The sequence below is a fragment of the Lithobates pipiens genome, unplaced genomic scaffold (assembly GCF_037356315.1).
Source record: "Lithobates pipiens isolate NorthernLeopardFrog02 unplaced genomic scaffold, aLitPip1_a1.2 Scaffold_30, whole genome shotgun sequence".
Classification (NCBI taxonomy): domain Eukaryota; kingdom Metazoa; phylum Chordata; class Amphibia; order Anura; family Ranidae; genus Lithobates; species Lithobates pipiens.
Window position 1 is genome coordinate 98,609,394 of NW_027507791.1, and position 15,008 is coordinate 98,624,401.

General features: G+C 41.9%; 1 protein-coding gene across 5 annotated transcripts in view; it reads right to left on the minus strand.

Moving 5' to 3' along the window:
• Positions 1–15,008, minus strand: part of MIPOL1 (mirror-image polydactyly 1) — a 693,631-nt gene that overhangs the window by 372,322 nt on the left and 306,301 nt on the right. For all 5 annotated transcript variants that reach the window (XM_077464676.1, XM_077464680.1, XM_077464677.1 and 2 more), the window contains one exon: positions 6,264–6,393. In XM_077464676.1, coding sequence (XP_077320802.1) covers positions 6,264–6,393 — 130 coding nt within the window. The remainder of the gene's footprint in view (positions 1–6,263; positions 6,394–15,008) is intronic.

Here is a 15,008-nt window from a genome sequence, read left to right on the forward strand (position 1 = left end):
GGTCCACCCGTTGGTGGCACTGTTGGTCTCTTGGATTGCAGTACCAGTGTCCACCAGCGGGTGTCTTCTAACATCCAGAGCCTGTAATAAGAGGACCTACCTCCTGGTGGCACTGTTGGATCCTTGGGCTGTAGTACCGGTGCCCACCAGCGGGTGTACTCCGGCAGTGTGGAGCAGACAGCACCTTCTGTGCTCAGCTGTTACGTGAGGGTAATCATTGGTAGTTTTATAAATACCCGGCAAGCCCTCACATGCTTGCCTTGGTATCGCTCTCTCCATGTGCCCTGACCTTGTTGCCAGAACTTGGACCTTGAGCCTGTATCTACCTGACCTGTTCCTTCCTGATCCTGAGCCCATCCTGGACCTGTCCCTCTTGTCTCCTGTTACCTAAGATCCCTGCTCTGCAGCCCATCCATCTGTCCTCTCCCGCTGGTTCCCCTTCCTTACCCATCTACTGATTCCCCGGTGTATGACCTCGGCCTGGCTTTTGTTGATGACTCTGGTATTTCCCATTATTGTATATATTACTTGTTGTTTGTTTTCACTTTCTTTTCATTTATAATAAACACTTTTGTTATTTCACTTACATGCATTTTGGGTTTCCTCTGTGCAGTCCACACAGTCTGGTCTAATAATTCCCTGATAGCACCAATTATAAAAATAACATAATCGTTTATTAAACACAAGATACAAAAGGGAATTTTCATTAAAACGTTATTTTGCAAAGTCAATACATGCAAAACTGTGTTGTTGCTTTTACTCTCTAAAACAGCATAAAAAAATGATACCAAACATCATATTAGTCCTGCAACAGTGTATGGTATGTAGTAACACGCTTGCTCTACATGTTTCGCATATGAATGCTTCACCGGGAGCTTAATAGCTGTTCTACAAAAGAGGAGGGGAGAGACATATAAGTATATACAAATACAAAAAAACAATACATAATCTAACAAAGTACATTGGTAGAGTGTTCCACATTTTTTAGCAGAATTCATCTAAAGGGTAAATATGCAACAGATACTCATAAGTGACATGGAACCGGCGATTTGAGGTTGAACATGGGGATGAGACGGTTAGAAAACAGAAAAAAATAGGAAAAAGTAATAAATATTAGTAAAAATCAGCAAGGGTATGTATACCCATATCAAAGCGTCCATTATTTGAGAAAAGATAGTAAAGATAGCAGATTTGAAAAAAATAAATAAATCTGCTTTTATGCTTTTGTGCAGGAATTGTGTGTTTTTTTTTTTATTTTTTTCAAATCTGCTATCTGCTATTTATTACTTTTTCCTATTTTTTCAAATTTCTAACCGGCACACCCCCACGTTCAACCTCAAATCGCCGGTTGCATGTCACTTATGGGTATCTGCTACATATTTACCTTTTGGATGAATTCTGCAAAAAAAATGTGGAACACTCTACCAATGTACTTTGTTAGATTATGTATTGTTTTTTGTATTTGTATGTGCTTATATGTCTCTCCACTCCCCTTTTGTAGAACAGCTATTAAGCTCCTGATGAAGCATTCATATGCGAAACATGTAGAGCAAGCGTGTTACTACATACCATACACTGTTGCAGAACTAATATGATGTTTGGTATCATTTTTTCTGCTGTTTTAGAGAATAAAAGCAACAACGCAGTTTTGCATGTATTGACTTTGCAAAATAAAATTTTAATGAAAATTCCCTTTTGTATCTTGTGTTTATTAAACGATTATCTTATTTTTATAATTGGTGCCTATAAAGTTCATTTTTTCTCCTTATGTGCTTTTTGATCTAAAATTGTTCTATAGGACGTGGCACTGCTCTATCTTTAAGACCCCCGCAGTACCATCCTGTGATGGAGTCTTGGTATACTTTTTGATTCAATAACTTGAATAGCTAGGGTGGGGTATCTAAGGTCTACATCTCAACTTTAGCTGCGATGTGCAGACACACTTGAGGTTTACCCCTATACATTGGCTTCACTTTCCTTCCCCTTCTTTCCCTGTTTTCCTTCTTTTTTTGAACCCGGGTCCCTGGAGACCAAATCTTCTTTTTATATAATGTTGTAAAATGGATTGAGACGGGTCCGGGACTATAGAGGAGGCAGTACATCGGGTTCATTGTTGACTACATGGTGAAGGTGCAGGAGTCAACATATTATTTTCAGTAGCTTTTTATCACCAAATGGGAGAGTTACTTTAGAGGGTGATCCAATATACTGCCCAGTTGAAATAATGTTGTGATCTAAATCTGGGATGTTTAAAATCAATGGTGTGTTATGTTTTGTATTATGCTTCCTTTTGTCCTTTTTTGGAATACCCAGTTATTTGTGCTCAAATGTGTCCTATGATTACATAAAATAATTGAAAAAAAAGATTTTTACTGCAAGAAAAGATATTCCAATAAAAAAAATCTCATACTTTCCTTTGTGGCTAGTTCACATATATGCACTGTAGTTAAGCGTGTTATTAAAAGGAAACTAAAAGGGCCTGTTCACACCTACCATGTGCACCGCAGCAAGCATAGGTGTGAATGGGCCCTAAAAAAGTGTCCAATTGTCCATTTGTGGCATGGAAACCCATAGGTAGGTCTAATTTATAAAAAAAACTCCAGCCATAAAGCAGACTACTATATAAGTATACACTCTGGTTATTGCTATGCATTTGGATTAGCCATTATGACCAGGATGCCCCTATGTCCTAAGGAACATGCTTAACAATGATCAATTATGGCTGATGGTAGTGAGACATCAGGACTTGGTGCCCTCCATCATTCTATTTGTTTGTATAGGAGCCTCTTCGTCTCCTGAACGTCAATCTTTCAAGGCCACTATCTAATGTGTTTATCCAGTATTGTCAGTACTTGTACATTTGTGTATTTTTCATTCAGTCTGGGACGCGTCTGCATGCTGCCAATGTTTTCACATGCTTTTAGACCTACATGTAGGTACAAGGGTCTGGCCATCTCCAGTTATTTGTCAATTCCAGTGAAAAAAAGATGGGAATACAAATCTAGACATTCATCTGGTCTGTATGCTGGATCATTTTGCAACTAGATTCCATGGATGGTCATGTTTGTAGTAGTCTGTTTATTACTTATGCCTTGTACACAAGGACAGATTTTCCGACGGAAAATGTTCGATGGGAGCTTTTTGTCGGAAATTTCCGACCGTGTGTAGGCTCCATCGGACATTTTCCATCGGAATTTCCGTCACACAAAATTTGAGATCTGAATCTCCAATTTTCCGACAACAAAATCCATTGTCGGAATCAAGCAGAAGAGCCGCACTGGCTATTGAACTTTATTTTTCTCGGCTCATAGTACGTGTTTTACATCACTGCGTTCTTGACGTTCGCAATTTCCGACCAACTTTGTGTGACCGTGTGTATGCAAGATAAGTTTGAGCCAACATCCGTCGGAAAAAAAATCCATAGATTTTGTTGTCAGAATGTACGACCAATGTCCATGTCCGATCGTGTGTACGGGGCATAAGAATTCCATGACTGCTGCTCCGGGTTTCCGTTTTCATGGTGGCTCCTTTCTCCTGCAGCAACCTATAGAGCTACTCTTGCATGCAATGACTAGAAATGTGTCTCCCTACACTGCGTGTATCAACAGAAACACACAGCCCCGTAGCCTAAGACAGCAAGACAATCACTTGCTCCTTTCATTCTCATCCTCCTCACTTCTGTAAGCTAACAGATTGATTGAAGACTAGACTGTCCACTGTTAACTCTTTCCTGTGGGGACAGGACGTTCAGCAAAGCAGCACTGAGAAAGCAGGAACCAGCAGCAGTGAATGTTTCAAACTGCGAGGAATGAGGTAGGAATTTTACCTTTTACTGGTGAATGTTTATTTTATTGGGCTCAGTGTGTTAAACTAATAAATGCTGAGGGTTTAATACTACTTTACCAGACCAAAAGGAAACAGAATAAAAGAAGTTTGTTGTTAAGGTTTAACATTGTACAAGATAAGCTAAAACTTTTTAAAGCTATAGTAAGAACACAAGCAGGAGTGTATGTTGGCACAATGGCAAATTAATTTCAGCCACTCAATAATAATTTTATATTTCTTTCAAGTAACAAAGCAGAAAACGTGTGATGCAAACATCACGAACCTAAATATTTCAGTGCAACCCCCTGCTGTCCAGCTGTAGCTATACACCAGCCACAACTTTTCCACAAAGTAGTAATTTATTTAATGTTTGGACCATGCAATGTGAGCCTAATGCTGCGTACACATGATCGGAATTTTAGTCAGAAAAAGCTCTGATAGTTTTCTAGATGGAATTCCGACGGGATTTCTCTCAAGCTGTCTTGGGACACGGTCACACCAAATTCCGACCGTCAATAACGTGATGACGGGACTAGAAAAAGGAAGTTCAATAGCCAGTAGCCAATAGCTTCCATCTCGTAGTTGAATCTGAGCATGTTTTTGCACGTCAGAACTGCATACACACAAATGCATTTTCGGATAGGAACTTTTTCCGACCGAAAAACTGAGAACACGCTCTTAATCTTTTGTTGGCCGAAATTCGGCCAGCAAAAGTCTGATTGAGCATACACATGATCACATTTTCCGACCAAAAGCTCTCGTCAGACTTTTGCTGGCCGAATTTCCAATCGTGTGTACGCGTCATAAGTTGATGTGTGGGGTCTGCAGCTGCCTGGGCCTCTAATGTGTTGCTGTATGTAAGAAGATGGGGCAACCTCCAGGTAAACCTACTCTTAATTTATTATTATATAATTATTATAATGTTCTAACATGAACATGCTTTACTGGCATGAAAGGGAACACACACAACAATATATAAAAATATACAATATTTTATTACAAAGCTATAAATCAACATTCAAGACCCGAAAAAAGGGTCATTAAAAAAACAAAAACCTACTAATGCACAGCTAAATGAACGACTGCGGCTTATTTACCACACTTTGTACTATATGATGTAGTTATACAATGGCTAGCTGTCTAAATAAAGGCTCATATGTGGAAATAAGTCCTCATGAGTCTACGCATTTCCCGTTTCTGCTTCTTCAGGAAGCATGAGAAAATAGCAGTGGTAACTGAACATGTAAAGAAGAAAAAAAACAAATATACTGTATTTATCGGTCTATAACACGCACAGGCGTATAACACGCAAATTCATTTTAAGAAGGAAGTTTCAGGAGAAAAACTTAAATTTTAAATAAGGAACTTTGAAGCAAAATAAGGGTCAGTGCCCATCTGCAGCCTCACCATTGCCATCAATGCAGCCTGATCAATGCCCATCTGCAGCCTCACAAGTGCCATCAATGCAGGAGCCTCACCATTGCCATCAATGCAGCAGCCTCACCATTGCCATCAGTGCGGCCTAATTGATGCCCATCTGCAGCCTAGAGGGTTGGGGGCGGCGAGCGCCAACAGATTACAGTGAAAATCCCCTATGATAGACAAAACAGTGGTCCAAAGGTGGCCCAGGAGACGGGACTTCCTATTACAAAGGCCACCAAGTAAACAGGAGATTCTCACTGTATGTAATCTGACGGCGCTCACCCCGCCCCCTCCCTGTCCCCTTCAAGGCAGCTAAAATTGAAGTATTGGCCGATTTTCAGGGTGAAAAAGTGTGTGTTATACACCAAAAAAAATGCAGTAATTCATTAACATTCTACAGCTGGATCAAGTTCATATAGTTACCACCTTGTGCATGGTAAGTATGCGTGTGTGTGTTAAGTATATATGTGCGTGCATGGTAAATTTCATGCTGTACATTACATTTGTTTTTCTTCTTCTTTACTTGCTTAGTTACCACTGCTATTTTCTCATGCATCCTGAAGAAGCAGAAATCGAGAAACACGCTGACTCATGAGGACTTATTGCCACATAATAGCCTTTATTTAGGCAGCTGGCCACTGTATGACTCTACATTATATAGTACAAAGTGCGATAAACATGTTCCAGTTGGTCATTTAGCTGTGCATTGATACATTTTGTTTTTTAATGACCATTTTTGGGTCTTGAATGTCTTTTATAGCTTTGTAATAAAAATATTGTATGTTTTTATATATCATGCCAGTAAAATCTGATGTTCATGTTTGAAGATTTTTAAGATATATATTTGGATGTGGCACCCATGCTATACATGCATGTCCCATGTTGGGAACTTATTTCTAAAGAGTTATGGGTCACACATTGAGAGGCCTTTTTTGTGCTGAATAGATTGTTTACTGGGCAATGTTTGGGTTGTAAGATGACGGGTGAACTCAAGATTAAACGAAGACGGTACTTACTGTTGGAGAACCAACTGGAGTTGCTGCACACGGAGCAGTGCCTCGTCTCGTTCTTCGTTTGCCAGTCTAAGTCTAGCCATAATAGCTTCATCCCGCTCCCGCTGAGCTCGGTATACTTCTTCCACAAGGGCTAGGAAGGAACAGAAAAGAATGAACTGTACAAATTTTCTGCAGCTGACATAAGCACAGCTAAAAGTACAATAGGATACATGAACTAAATGATGCAAACTCTGTTATTATTAAGAAATACAAGCCAAATGAGTCGAGGGGAGCTTAAACATAAATATAAAGTTTTGTCCCAAGACAGTACTCCTCAACTTGGTTGTAGAGAACTGATAAACCGGTTTATTAAAGGGTTACTTGCTGATGTTGTCTGATTGTTGAAGATCCCAATCAGCCTGTATCTCCAGATAACATTAGAGAACTCTGAGCCCTTGTTCACACTGATGCGATGAGGGAAACGCACAAGATTCACTGCGTTTGCCCGCATTGCACTGCATAGCAATCGCACAATGTCCATGCAATCTGCTGCGGGTGTCCATGTTAGATAAACAACACAGTGGAACAGGTCACAGAATGCAGTGCGATTGCCAGAATCGCATGGATCTGAACTAAAAAAAAAGTCCTGCACCATTTTGGTGCAGATGTAATGCGATTTGAGAAATACAATATGTATGGCTTAAATCGCACACCACACAGATATCGCATGTGATGTACACAGGAATTCCTTCCGCATGCACTGGTGTGGACCCAGGCTAAAGCCTAACAAAATGCAGACGTTCCAGCTGCAACATTCAACTGGTTGGTCACCCTAAGGTGACAGTCTCAAGCAAGTGTCACAGCTCACCCAATAGTGCTGCCTGTTAAAGAGAACTCAAAATGGGGGAATTGTACCAAAAATGACAAGCAGAGGACAAAGTCACCAGTAGCATCTGTGATCTCTCTGCAGCTGGTCTTTCCCTTTATTACTGACTAAGGCCCCTTTCACACATTCTGATCAGGTCCGCCTGAAAAACAGTTTTTGGGGCGGACCTGATCGGACACTCCTTTCACCTCTATGGAGCGGTGGATATCAGCTTTGACATGTCCGCTGACACCCACTGCTATCCGATTGGATCCTATCCGTGAAATCCAGATGGATGGTGACCCTATTTTCCATCCATCTGGCGGATCGGATGAAAACAGACAGGCGGTCCATTCTCATCTGATCTCCCGAGGAGAGCAGGTCTCTGACAGGTTTGTCTCAGCACAGTGAGCGGGGACAGACCTGTCATCCATCTACTCAGCAGGGATCAGCGGAGCGATCCCCCTCTGAGCAAAGCTGAGTCTGTCGGGCGGACCGCCCGTGTAAAAGAGCCCTTACCATGCTTGTTCTGCACTGTGTCTCTGTCTGGAGGCGCCCATTTTGGTAGATAAGGCTTTGTTTCCTCTTTTCAAAAGCCAGCAATAAAGATGACCAGTAAGGGTAATGATCAGGAAACAGGAGGAGAGGTGGAAGAAGCACAGATCCACAGAACAGATAACACAGAAGCAGGGAGATCCCTGTATTTCAGCTTTTTCTCTAATAAGAACAGAAAGCAAGCACAGGATCGACATGGCCAAATCTCCCTCCACATCTCAAGAGACTAAAGCTGACCATAATGGCCACCGGCCGAAAAAAAAAAAACAGATTCCTTCATCCAGGCAAGTTAAAGTGTAAGTAAACCCCCTATCGTTTTCAGCCAAGGAAGCTGCTATCTTTGCCTCTGTTTAATCTACAACTGCCATGATGCTCCACATGTGATCAGTTTAGACACCAGTCATTGGATGGCTTAACAGTTTGGTTGAGAGCACAACCAATGGTAGTGATACATTTCCGGCACATGCCAGAAATGAAACCATTTTATGGATGGGTTTACATCCGCTTTAAATGGAGGAATTCCTCCTGCCAGGACATTGTATTCTGACAGCTGCACCCGCTACTGTCTGAATAAACTGATCAGTGGCTGCAGCTGCTGATCAGGAAAAGTTTTCTGACATTTTCCTTCATCAGAAGTTGATCAAACGATTATCTTCTGTTTTTCAGTGCCAGCCACACACTGATTGAAATTTGGCTGGTCCCCATTAAACCTGCCAAGTTTCGATCAGTCTATGGCCAGCTTGACACTCAGAGGCAGCAATGGCTTTGATTAACACTGCAGATATACAGCTTTCAGACTGTAGGGACATGAGTGAATTCAAGAATAAAGAAAGTATTCCAGGGAACTGCTAAGGCACAATTAACCACTTGCTTACTGGGCACTTAAACCCCCCTCCTGCCCAGACCAATTTTCAGCTTTCAGCGTTGATGCACTTTGAATGACAATTACGCGGTCATACAACACAGTATCCAAATGAAATTTTTATCATTTTTTCCCCACAAATAGAGCTTTCTTTTGGTAGTATTTAATTACAGCTGGGAGTTTTATTTTTTGCTAAACAAACAAAAAAAGATGCAAAAAAAAATAAAAAATCATGTTTAATAGTTTGTTATAAAATTTTGCAAACAGGTAATTTTTCTCCTTCATTGAAATGCGCTGATGAGGCGGCACTGGTGGGCACTAATAGGCACATATAAGGTGGCACCAATAGGCACAAATAAGGCAGTACTGATGGGCACAGATAAGGCGGCACTGATGGGCAAAGATGGGCACAGATAATATGGCACGGATGGGAACTGGTACATGACACTGACGGGCACGGATATGTGGCACTGAGGTGCAGCACTGTGCGTGCGAGGCATATTGTGGGCACTGATGGGTGGCACTGAGGGCACTGATGGGTGTCACTTTTTGCCATATTTTAGGTGGCACTGGCAGGGGGCAGGTGGGCACTGATGAGCTGTCCCCAGCTCGCCGTGATCGGGACTGATGTCCTGATCACGGCCGCCGGTGATCGCCCTTTTTTTTTCTCCTCGCGCTGCCAATGCGAGGAGGAAAAATAGTCGATTACCGGCTCTGTTGTGATCACATGATCAGCTGTCATTGGCTGTCAGCTATCTCATAGACTCGCCGATCCCAGAGCGCACCATCAATAGACGTCTTCCCGGCAAAGCAGGTCCGCGCTGTAGCTGTCATTCGGCTATAGCGCGGATCTCAAGAAGTTAATATTTCCATGTTGCCCAAAAAAAAACAGCAAATCCTAACTTTTTCAGTACAGGTCACTTTAAGGTGTCTTCATATTTTGCTTAGACTTATATTCCGTCATCTAGGGAACAGGACATCTCAGCAGAGTCCTTGGCAAATAGACCAGTTTGCAACTACATCTAATACAAACAGTTTGATCATTAAACCCTAAATATTTTCAAAAATAGATTTTTTTTATTTGGATAGAGTTTAGAATGGATAGATCTCCTCTTCCATTATTGTTTTTTGGTCTGTGACCCTGAAAGGGAAATTTCCCTTCACCCCATGCCTGCTGTGACCGCCAGTCCTCAGCTGTGAGCTGAACTTCCTTGGACCTTTCTCTGGCGTGCATTCTCCATATGTTCCTATGGATAACCTACCGGGGGCTGGTAAAACCGCCACTAGAAAACATTTTGGTTAGCGTTGTGCCTTAATAACACACTGCACACAAACTAACATGACGCCAAGACAATCAAGCTAATTAGAATGATGCAAATAGAAGTGCATCATCCGAGATTTCTTTTCCTTTCTTTGACTTGCAGTAGATTTCAATATTTGCACAGTGAAGGTTCAGAGCAGTTACATTACATTCACAAATATTATCACCCGCTGTGTAAGCCATAGAGGAAAATCCTCCCTCCGTTGATGTGGAAGAGAAGATGTTTACCGTTTTATTTGGATACTTCCATTTTTAAACAAGCTTATCAAATATCTGGTAATTCTTAGTCAAATGAGACACTCCGCTGAACATTTATTTATTTTTTTGGCAAATACTACGACTTTGTTTAGGGACCTAATTGTTATATGATGTAAGTTAAAAGCAAATGTTGTAAGTGGTGTAGGGACACAGAAAGAAGGGAAAGTGTAAACTATCTGCACGTGTACTTACTCAGCTGCTGTCCTCTACATACAAGCTATCTTTACTTACTACTACTGCGATTAAAGCAGAGCTCCAGGATTTAAAAATAAAAAAAAATCCAGTTATGCATTAATTCAAAAACGATTAAAGTCCATATGGACCTATCTTAGTTTTTAAGGAATGCAGTCAAAATAGCTAAAAAGTAAAGAAGCTCAATTTTTTAAAATAATTTTTTATGTGTTAGTGTTTTAGCACAATATCAAACTGCTCTGTGTTAGTAGCACACTGAGGCCGCGTACACACGCGGGGACTGTTCGCCCAACTTTGTCCGTCAAACAGTTTCAGCAAACAGTCCGCTCAAAATTAGCATGGACGGACATGGCCACACACGACGAACGAACAGTTTGCTGAAACCGTGCGCGATGACGTGAACGGCACGTACGACGGGACGAAAAATACGACGTCCTATACACTGCATTATAACTTTCGGCGTGTAAATCCTTTCTGAGCATGCGCGGAACTTAGTTTGACGAACAAGCCTACACACGAGGGGACTGTTCGCTGAAACAAAGTTTCAGCGGACAGTTTTTCGGAATTTCCGAAAAACCTTGTTCAGCGGACTGTTCGCTGAAACTGTCCGCTGAAAGCCCACACACGAGCGGACTGTTTGCCGAAACACTGTTCAGCGGACAAAGTTGGGCGAACAGTCCCCGCGTGTGTACGCGGCCTGAGATCCATATTGCTGATTTCATGGTCTGGGTCACCAGTGGTCTAAAACCCCACACTGCAGTGTGCTATGGCACTAAAGTACTAACACCAAAAAGCAGATATATTCTTTACTTTTAAGTAACTCTGACTTAAAATATAAAGGTTCAATTGGGCTTTAAAGTAAATTGGTCAGGTAAACTAACCATATTGTCTGCATTGGCTTGGGGGGGGGGGGGGGGGGGGGTATCTGCGCATTTGGAAATACAGCTGCACTAAAGAATATTTACTGTGTTATTTAACCACTTAAGGACCAGGCCTCTTTTTCACACTTGGTGTTTACATGTTTAAAACAATTTTTTTTTGCTCGAAAATTATTTAGAACCACCAAACATTATATATTGTTTTTTTTTCTAACACCCTAGAGAATAAAATGGTGGTCATTGCAATACTTTTTTTCACACCGTAATTACGCAGCGGTCTTACAAGCACACACTTTTTTGGAAAAAAATTACTTTTTTTTAAGAAAAAAATAAGACAACAGTAAAATTAGCCCATTTTTTTAATATTGTGAAAGATAATGTTACGGCAAGTAAATTGATACCCAACATGTCATGCTTCAAAATTGCGCCCGCTCGTGGAATGGCGTGAAACTTTTACCCTCAAAAATCTCCATAAGCGACATTTAAAAAATTCTACAGGCTGCATGTTTTACATTACAGAGGAGGTCTAGGGCTAGAATTATTGTTCTCGCACTACAAATCGTGGCGATACCTTACATGTGTGGTTTGACTACCATTTTCATATGCAGGCGCTACTCACGTATGCGTTCGCTTCTTTGCGCGAGCTTGTCGGAACGGGGTGTTTAAAAAAAAAAAAATTCTTATTTATTTTACTTGATTTTATTTTTACACCGTTTGAAAAAATAAATAAAAATTAAACATCCCTTGTAATAGAAAAAAGTATGACAGGTCCTCTTAAATATGAGATCTGGGGTCAAAAAGTCCTCAGATCTCATATTTGAACTTAAATGCAATAAAAAAAATAAAAATGTAATTTGAAAAAATGACAATGAAAAAATGTTCCTTTAAGAGGTATGGGCAGAAGTGACGTTTTGACATCGCTTCCGCCCTCCTATGGTATAGAGACGAGTGGGGGCCATCTTAGCCTCACTCGTCTCCATATCCAGCAGTGTGCAGGACCAATCGCCTCCGCCGCTACCGACGGCTCCGGTAAGCAGCGGAGGGCGTGGGAGAGGGGGGTGGCACCTCTCCCGCTGCCGATAATGGTGATCTTGCTGTGAACCCACCGCGGAGACCACCATTATCGTAAACACGGCCGCCTCCTATAAAGATGGATATCTCGGTTGTGGCAGCAGCTGCTGCCGTTACCGAGATATGCCTCTTCAAAGTGCCGATGTATATGTACAGGAGGCGGTCCGTAAGTGGTTAAAGGTACCTTTTAGTGCATGCCCTTGGGCAAAAAGAGTAGCTTGCAAATTTTGTATATGTTACAAGCTCACAATAAGTACGTCGGAGTTGTTGTCTAAAGTAGGTAGGCTCATGGTTGGGGGGGGGGGGGGAGAGGGCAACCAGAGTGGCGGTGAATATTGTCAAATGAGTTGGCTAAAACTTATGCCGTGTACACACACTCGATCGGAATTCTCTTCGGAAAAAGCTCTGATGGTTTTCCTGTCAGAATTCCAATGGAATTTCACTCAAACTGTCTTGCCTACACACGGTCACACCAAATTCCGAAGGTCAATAACACCGCGACATACAAAGCGTTCAACGGCACTATAAAAGGGAAGTTTAATGCTTCCGAGCATGCATTGGAATTTGCATACACACGATCAAAAAATTCGATAGGAAGGTTTTCTGTCTGAAAAATTAAGAACAGGCTCTCAATCTAAAGACCGTCGGAAATGCCGACAGAAAAAGTCAGACGGGCATTCACACAGTCGGAAAATCCGATGAAAAGCAATTTCCATTGGAAATTCTGCCCGTGTGTACGCGGCATAAGGAGAGCACTCAGAAAGCTAAAGTGCTGCATGCTCTGAATAATTGGTAATATGCATGTATTTCAGCTGTTTGCATACATTTCTGCTTGAAGACTGCACAAAAACTTTAATTTTAATATCTGTTGCACCATAGCCACAAAGGATATAAATCTACTTTGTGAGCACCAAGTGCCTTTGGAAACCCAGTTTTCACCTGGTAAAAATAGCAGTGATATCATCACTGTGCTGTACATAGCCTGTGCAGAAAGAAGAGCTGTGGGAGGGACCAAGCTGGTTCATCCACTATATAAGCTGCCTGCGGGAAGCTACGGGGGGACGGAGACAAGACCAGCCATCCTGCACAAAAGGAGAGAGCTGAAGTGACAGGTCTTTGTTAAAGGAAGCTTCTGCTGAATGATTGTATTTTTTTTGTTTCCCTACCTGGGGTGCATTTTCCATTTGTCCCTATAGATAACTTAATGAGGCTGCATTTAGAAAACAAACCTTTTATTTGTGCCATATTAACACACTGCCCATATGCCACATACCTGTTTCGTAGGTCTGAGTCTGATCTATATAAAACATTGGCTTTATAATAGTATACATTGAATCATGGGTTAGTGTGTAACCTCAGTGTGACTAATGACAGGCTTTGGGCTCCCCAGAAATTCAAAGTTTAAAGCCAAACTTCGGTCACCAGAAAAAAACAAAACCTAGAAGTGCTCAGCAAGGGATAGAGCCTAACTCCACATTTAATATCCCTTTAAATAGTTTGTTTGGGCCAAGCTGGCCCAAACAAACTATTTACGGCACTAACAGGTGCGCATGCAGGCCGTGCTGTATGTATGTATTAACTGCATTAGCCTTAGCTACATGCAGTATACAGCGCTGTATACTTTCCGGCAGTGTGATGGGGACTTTCTGTCCTACTCCTGGAACAGAATAGCGTTGGGCTCAGAGCTGCTCAGCCATTCATGGAAGGCTTTACATTCTACTAATTAAAGCTTTCTCTGATTGGCTGAGGCAGTAAGGCAGGCAGATGATGTCATGATCGCCAATCAGAGGAAGCTTTGTATTTATTCATAGAATACAAAGCTTCCCGTGAATGACTGAGCAGCGCTCAGCCTGACTCGATTTGCTGAAGTTGAAGATACCCTGTTAATGCAGCGCGCCCCCAAAATGCCCAGCTGTTAGTGCAGTAAATAGCTCATTAGGGCCAGCTTGGCCCAAGCAAACTATTTAAAAGGGACATTAAATGTGGAGTTAGACACAAACTGTTGTGAAGGACTGAACTTAATTTTGCTCAATAATAATTTTGGAGATGGGAAGTATGTTAACATATAGAAAACAATCATAGAAATCATAGGTACAACTGTTCTTGAAATAGGTCTCCTTAAGATGGGCAGACGGGGTGTGGTAAAAATAGGCAACTGAGCTGTGGTTTTAACAGACCTAGCCGTTTGCCTGAACTGTAAAATAACAGCCAACTGTTCACATTCTACAGCCACAATGCTTTGCTTCATTGCCATGGCATGTTTGGCAAGCCGCACTGTCAAATTTACCTATTAAGTTCAATAAGCTCATGCTGTACCTGTATGCAATGCACGCTATTGCGGCACAGTAGTGTGGCATTACAAGATTAAATCAGAAGGTGAGGAAGTGATAAAACACCTGCTCACTGACTTTCAAATGCCCTCTGAAAAGCACTGTGACTGGAAAGGGAGAGCCTGAGATTGGTACACTGGTGATTTCAGCAGATCCTGGCCGGCAGTGAAGAACTGGTGCACATCTTCTGGGGTTTGCAGTGTGCCGGTGCTAACACAAGGAGAATGAGCCGATGAGCAAAAGCACTCAAGCAATGCTCTCCCACCACAACTGAGCTTCCCCGCTGTACCAATCAGCTCCTCAGGTTCTCTCCTTCCAGTTCTCGCAGCTCTCCACATCAGTGAGGAAGCTGACAGGCTCAGAGAAGCATGCTGACAGTGGAGGCATCGCGGGCCGGATAAAGACAACCAAAGGGCCGGACGTTGCCCATGGGT